Consider the following 7,313-nt stretch of genomic DNA (forward strand, 5'->3'; position numbering starts at 1 on the left):
ACATTTCCTGATTCACCAGGGTCTTGCGTAATAAACTGAAGTTTTGAGCACATACATGAAATGACTAAATAGCTACATAATGTTTTACAGTAGGTGTCCAAGACTTCTCCTTAGTGTCCCAAAACCTCTCTAAATGCACAAAAAGTCATCAATCACTATACATCAAGTCTGCATGTTTCTTTTTTGCTAAAACATCACAGTAAGTTACTTTAGTAAGTTCCACAGCAATATGAGCTACATAGCATCATTGTTGGCATCATTGCTAATACTGTAAATGCTATAATACTGTAAAGCAATAGTATACTTTTTCATTTATACTTACAATTTGTAGCAGGATTACGATTTTTTCAAGCAGTGAATGGTAACATCCAGTGATTTGCTATGAAAACATCGAAGCTAGTTCATGCTAGCAGCAAGCAAACAACTCCACATAAACTTCAGCTAAAATAAGCATCTTCCTTTCCATGATGTCCAAACGTATTGGCGATCAAATCATTCTTATGGTTGTACGAGTTTCGCCAAACAGCCTCAAACCCATGCCCTATGCTATCTGCTAACAACACTGAAGCACTAACAGTACACAGTGCGCAGACCTTTAAACATTAAACGGATGACTAAATAAGGCAAGCGAGGGGTCTACGTTTTCGCCTGAGCGTCCTCTATTTGATAAAACAACTGCCAATCACACCGCTTGCCCTGGAAACATTTGGTGAGAATTGCTGTCACTCCAAGACAATGGCGCTGCAATGGCCAATAGAAATCAATATAAAATGGAAAAATGGGGGGGGGGGGGTCTAATGCTCTATTTAGGAATACTTTTACGTCAGTAACGTGCAGTTAGAGTTAAACAAAGGCTGCGTAGTTTCGGTTTGCTTAAGAAGGAACTGAACGCGTGTTTTTACGCAAAGAAGTGAGCACGGAATTAAAGAACTTTACTAACACTGTGTATAACATTTAACCATCTAAACATCTCACACAGTTGTTTTAATGGTAATTTAACTTTCTATGACAAAAGAACTTATCTTAAAGCGGAAGAATGTTTTAAAAGGCCACATTGTGGAAATTTACCCGAGCGCGGGATTTGTGGCGATCTGATGCATGTAGACGGCTGCAAATCGGTAAGCGGGTACTTGTATTAGTCCTAAGAAATGTTATGTTGATCAATGTACTGTACTTTAAGAATATTCGATGTTATCAATCATTTATTTGAGTATGCCAGTTTGGGCTTGCTAGGGAGCGTTAGCGCATAAGGGGCTTAAATAAAGAGAGTGAAACAATATATGTAATATGTGTGATGATCAGTAAGTGGGTGATTGGAAACGTGATTGGGTGCTACGATTGGTTGAAGAACAGGTGAGTGGCGGACTGGAGGTGTCTGATTGGCTGGGTGACAGAGTGTGTGTGTGTGTGTGTGTGTGTGTGTGTGTGTGTGTGTGTGTGTGTGTGTGTGTGTGTGTGTGTGTGTGTGTGTGTGTGCGCGTGTGTGTGTGTGTTTGTGTGTGTTCGTGTGTGTGTGTGTGTGTGTGTGTGTGTGTGTGTGCGTGTGTGTGTGTGTGCGTGTGTGCGTGTGTGTGTGTTTGGCTGGCTGGGTGTCAACATTCTTCATCTTTTGGGTGGGATGAGAATAGACCTCCTAGAACAGACCTGAACAACAAGCTCTCACTACATACAGTTTGGCCACTTCAGTCTTCTACACTGCTTAGAACATAACAAAACTGTTATTAATACAATGTGTACTTGATTTATAACTGTGTAAATACATTTGTATGTAATACTGAGATGAGGTGTTAAAATAGTTGAAGTTGTTTTTATTTTGTTAAAGTTGGTAGAATTATTTTGTGTTTTTATTCTTATCTCATCTGCTTTCACCTTTTTCATTTACAGTCTGGGCAAGGATTCCTCTAAATCCTTTTGTGATTCGATCCAGAATAAATAGCCCTCAAGGAATAAAACTGAATTGAAATGAGATGACGAGCCAAACCTCCTCAGTAATACAAATGTGTCATCAGATCAGTCTGACTGATATTTGAAACAGTGTAAACAGAAGCAGAAATGTAATGCACTCAGCTGTGTTGTGTGCTCTTGTGTGTCTGTGCAGGTTTGTTTAATGATGTCACTCAGAACTCCTCTTCCAACTCTCATCACTCTGTTCATGTCTCTGGGTAAGACTGCAGTCTTCATCAAAATTGTATTTTTATTTGTAAAATTTCCAAAACTGTTGAAACCTGCACAAATTCTGATATCAGAAAATTCTGATATCTAGTATAAAGATTTTCTGACACCGTGTTCCCATTTAATGAAGTTAATTTACATTGGTTACCAAAGCCCCCACATCCCCCTCACCACTGCTACAGAGCTTGCTGAGTGCTTTGTGGTTTTTCTCAAGTTTAGGGCAGTCTTAGATTAAGAGCACACTGTAGTAAGATTAAAATTCACAACCCCACTATAACTACAAAGTGCAGATATATTTTTGTTTGTTTTTCTCTTTATTCAACCTCATATATTACATGACTGAGCGTTAAGTTGTTCAGAGTCACTAGTGTCCACTTCTCCCAAGCTCCTCCCCCACCCTGCTACAAGCTTTTCTCACTTTGTGGTTTAGCTCAGAATCAGCTCAGCGTTCTGCAGAAGCTGCTGGAGTTAGAGAGGAGAGAAGTGAAGCTGTAAGAGAACTCCCACTCTCTTATGGGGCCCAGACTCCTCTAATGACCTCTTGCATGCATTATATGTTTCAGGGGTTGATGGAACAGAATGGAGTGTGAAGTACAACCCAACTAAAATATGTGCTTTAAAGGGGTCCACAGTGTTTATCAATGGCAGTTACACATACCCAGCAGGGCTGGAAGTCAAAGAGGAATTTTGGGTTAAAGAGCCATTCGATAGAGAACAGGACACACCTGTATATTGCAAACCCACTAAGGACTCAGGCACAGTCCAGTGTTATGTCGATAAACAGCAAAAGTTCTCCCTCAAACTAATTAATGTAACGAAGGAGGATGACTATTACTTCAGAATCAAAACAAATGTAATCGAGCAAAAATGGCTGGGAGATCCTGTTAAGATCAGTGTCACAGGTGGGTTAAATCTTTAATTTCCTATTTTCTAATTGTGATGCATAGTGTCCTTTACCCAGAGGAATTTGAGTCTTGAAGTTCATTAATGCCTATTTTTAACTATGATGCACATTCTCACTTCATGTAAAGGCGTTTGAGTTTAATTAAGCTGATTATTGAGAGTTGTTAAACTGATTAAGGGTTACTCTGATATATTAGTTGTACTATACAATTTGTTTCTCTCATATTTTTTTAGCAAATTCAAGACAGTTTCATGACAGCAGAATAATTTTCTTAATTGCTTGAAGTTTTTCTGCATGATTTAAAGGCTGTCTAATTGTGATGGACTTCCATTCGTTTGGTTTGATGATTTTCTCATTGTCTTAGAGCTCCTTGTGAACACTCTTCTTGAAGTAATAGAGAGAGAAGCAGCAGTTCTGACGTGTACGACCACCTGCAGTCTGACTGACAGTCCAACATTCATCTGGTACAAAAATGGACGTCGTTTATCCTCCAATACAAACCCACTCCACCTGCGGCCAGTCAGCAGTGAGGATGCAGGCAGTTATATGTGTGCTGTAAGAGGATATGAACATCTCCCCTCTCCTGCTCAAACTCTCACGGTCAGATGTGAGTTTACAATGTTGGTTTCATTTTATGATTATCTGATTATTGCTAAGTTCATTTCATTGCCAAGTTCAGTTCATTTCTCAGTTAAAATGCAAAAAATACAATGAATTAGTAAAGTCTTATTAGAATTTTTGATATATATATATATATATATATATATATATATATATATATATATATATATATATTCTTTACTTTGAGTACATGAGACATTTCATTACTATAAAATGCATTCTCCACATGGTGTTATTGCCTGATTTAAGGTGAAGACATTAGTAATGGTGGGACAACTATACAACATCTCCAGAATCAGCTCTTAGAACAGTAGAGGATACAAGTCCATTAATGAACCTGGATATATGCCTGGTTGATGCAGATCATGCCTGTAGTCTCCTTGCTCCTCCTTTCAGACAGAAGACGTCATATTCATTTCTTCACATTCTCTCATTTTGTGGGTGTTAGATCCTCCAAAGAATGTCTTGGTGTCCATCAGTCCCTCTGGTGAAATAGTGGAGGGCAGTTCAGTGACTCTGACCTGCAGCAGTGATGCCAACCCACCTGTGCAGAACTACGCCTGGTTTAAAGAAGGAGGAACCTCACCTGTAGGATCTGGACAGACATACAACATCACCATCAGCTCTAATAGCAGCGGCTGGTATTACTGTGTAGCTCAGAATGAACACGGGATGCTGAAATCAGCTTCCATAGATGCCACTTTAAAGGGTGAGACAGTCAGACAGTTATGTTTCATTTTTCATTCATCAGTTCATTCACTTATGCATTTGCTATTCACATTATGAAAGCCCTATATTGTGTGTATGAACAATAATGTGCATATGTCTGTTTCTCTCAGCAGGTCACTTCTACATTTTGCCTACAGCTGTTGGAGTCGGCCTCTTTGGGTTTGTATTTCCTCTCTCAGTAGTTTTATTTATGAAGAGAGAAAGTTTAAGAAGCTAAAGTGAAAGATGTTAATATAAGTTACATGTATAAATGATAACTTTATAGTACCTCATTTCTGTTCCTTTCCAAAAGCACTTTATTAATATGGGAAATCTTAAAAATATGACTAATATCATAAATGCAATATTATGAATACTAATGTTTATTCTCTGTTTTCTGTTTGGATGAACACTGACATTTGGGTTTTTTTGAGCTCAGAGGCAAGAGGCAAAAGAGAAATACAGATGAATCTGATTATGGGGTGAGCTATCACAGAAATCCAGATATATTTGTCAATAAGGAGTCTTAACCCTGCTAAAGAGTTCATGGAATTCATGTCATGACAAATCAGAACCTTGAAATGACAGTGTCAGTCTTAGTTCTGTATCTTTAGCATTTGTTTATGTCAGAGTGAGAGCTCCATCTGAGATGCAGACTGTCAACAACAAAATAACATTAGTGGAAAAACTCCAGTGGAACCTTAACTATTAAGCTATTCAGTGTTTCTCATTAAACTGCACATCATTAACTCTGTGCTTCACAGAACGCCGGCCTCAAGCCCTGTCCTACCTGTGAGAATACTGTAGTGAGTTCATCATATCAGTTACATCACAGTTATAGAACTCTGTTAGAACTCTAGAATCTTGATAGCACTCTAGAATCTTTTTTGAGATGGGATGTGTAAAGCTCTTGTCATTTTTACTGAATACTGGAGGAATACTACGATACACAGCTTTCTTACATTACCATAATTATATAGAATCCACAGGAATAGATTATTAAATTTAGATATGCCAAAACATGCATTTTTTTGTTGTGTTTTTTCAATGTTTGTGTGTGTGTGTGTGTGTGTGTGTGTGTATTTTGTTATTCCAAATGTCCTTGTGAGCTGATATTCTTTCTTGTGTTTCCTTTTATAGGACTTAAAGAAACATCACTAAGAGAATCATCACTGAGAAATTAAACTTGCAGCTGTATCCCAATGCAGTCAAAAGAGTGAGAGATATAGAGGGGAAGAGAGATGGATGATCACATGTAGACAAGAGTGTTCAGTTAATCAACAGTAAAAAATGTAATCAACTGCAAAAAATGTTGTAGCCTTTCTTTTTTTTTTTTTGTACTGATGGAAAATAACCTTGTTCTTATTCTGAAAATTGAACTAATTAATAATCTAAATTAAAATCTAAATGTTTTATTATTTGTTAATTCAATTTTTATCTAGTCCATTAATTTTAATCCAGTTAAAATACTTGAATGTGGTTTCCTCAAAAGCATCATGATGTTTATATCTTGTTCAGTACATGTACTCAGGGATTCTCACTCTAGCAATCTGAACTACAATGAAAATAGAACAAAATAATGTAAAATGAGCGCGAACCCACGTCAGCTAGATGATGACACCGACAGCCTACTGGGTGAGCAACCACACTTTAATGGTGGGCCCTTGTGCAGAACAGTTAGATCGTGGAACAAGTAAACAAGAAAAGTAAATAACCAAAAGGTGAGGAGTGAACCTCAGCCATTTTGTTACGATGTGAACGAGCTCCTGCTAGACAGCTGTGACCATAAAACAATCTGCGCGTATATCGCTCTTCAAAGGAATGGAGGACAACAACACTAGAGGGAAAGAAAAACTAAACACCATGCCGAGTGTGGGAAAAGGGAGAACCAAGGATGGCAGCCCCGATGCCCTGGGGAAAATCAAACTAAAACTTCCCAAACGAAACCAGAAAACAGGAGCTGTAATGGCTAAGGGGAGGCTTAGGAGAGAGACAGATTTGAGGGGGAAAACTGCAGAAGGCAGGAGACGTGTAAAAACACAGACACCCTCGCAGCACAGAAGTGAGGTGTCACACAAGGGCTCACAGACCTCAATACCCAGAACTTGGATCAGAACTTTGGCAAAGACCCAGCATTGGGTCACTGGGCTTATATAGACCTAGCCCAGCTTTTTGGCGTTAAGCCTAATTAGTGGCGTGCCTGACTCAAGATCTCCCTCTGGTGGTCGGAGGAGGCCTCGGCCTGGCACCGACCCTTACAAATAAGGTTACAAAACAACAAAAACTCCATAATGTAGGGATTAGATCCACACTACCAGCACCTATAAGACTGACAAAAAATAATTCCTTTAAACTCTTTATCATGGACTTCTTAGCTAATAGCTGTTGTTAAACATCATGGCACCAAAATATATGACATCTTAATGAAAGCTTTACATTGTTTGATTATATAATATAAACTATTACTAAATGAATTTCACAGTTAAAATGTAAAACACACAATGAAACACGAAAGAGTCACTAAATCTTCAACATGTATAGATGTCAGACCCTCGCTGGTACATAGGCAGCCCTTACACCACATCCACCAATCACTGCACACATTCACTTCCCCAATCCAAATCACCTGTTTACTTGAATAATCACCTAGACCTAGACCTCATTTATCTCCAGCCTATTTAAACCCCACAGGTGCCTGAGTTCAATGCTTTGTACTTATGGTCCCTTGTCACAAGTTAAAGGCTCTGCTTAGTAAGTTACTTTGAAAATGTATTTTCTGTCTTTGGTTGCATTTGGGAATTAAACAATTATGCTCCTCACTTGCACCTTGCTCTTGTTTCATGATGTCATAATAGAATATCTTTAATTTGAGACATTTTATTATCAAATTCGTTCTTTACATGTTGTT

General features: G+C 38.3%; 1 protein-coding gene across 4 annotated transcripts; it reads left to right on the forward strand.

Annotated features, from left to right (window-relative positions):
• The first annotated feature begins 823 nt into the window (after nucleotides 1-823).
• LOC118242616 (Fc receptor-like protein 3) lies at nucleotides 824-5,820 on the forward strand. Of its 4 annotated transcripts, none has more exons than XM_081700764.1 (9): nucleotides 824-1,118; nucleotides 2,099-2,162; nucleotides 2,736-3,074; nucleotides 3,441-3,683; nucleotides 4,146-4,406; nucleotides 4,537-4,585; nucleotides 4,845-4,887; nucleotides 5,170-5,211; nucleotides 5,546-5,820. In XM_081700764.1, exons 1-9 carry the CDS (start codon nucleotides 1,095-1,097, stop codon nucleotides 5,564-5,566), a joined length of 1,086 nt encoding a protein of 361 aa, XP_081556890.1. In that variant the 5' UTR covers nucleotides 824-1,094; the 3' UTR covers nucleotides 5,567-5,820. The 4 variants fall into 4 exon arrangements, with proteins under 4 accessions (XP_081556890.1, XP_081556891.1, XP_081556892.1 ...); XM_081700765.1 differs by having other exon boundaries at nucleotides 825-1,118; nucleotides 4,540-4,585; XM_081700766.1 differs by lacking the exon at nucleotides 5,170-5,211 and having other exon boundaries at nucleotides 825-1,118.
• The last annotated feature ends 1,493 nt before the right edge of the window (nucleotides 5,821-7,313 follow it).

The sequence above is a fragment of the Electrophorus electricus genome, chromosome 18 (genome assembly GCF_041902795.1).
Source record: "Electrophorus electricus isolate QZ-2024a chromosome 18, ASM4190279v1, whole genome shotgun sequence".
Taxonomy (NCBI): domain Eukaryota; kingdom Metazoa; phylum Chordata; class Actinopteri; order Gymnotiformes; family Gymnotidae; genus Electrophorus; species Electrophorus electricus.

Coding starts and splice junctions, on each gene's coding strand:
- LOC118242616 (XM_081700764.1), top strand. CDS start 1,095: ATGCATGTAGACGGCTGCAAATCG. Junction 3,684..4,145: donor TCAAACTCTCACGGTCAGAT/GTGAGTTTACAA, acceptor TGTGGGTGTTAG/ATCCTCCAAAGAATGTCTTG. Junction 4,407..4,536: donor CATAGATGCCACTTTAAAGG/GTGAGACAGTCA, acceptor TGTTTCTCTCAG/CAGGTCACTTCTACATTTTG.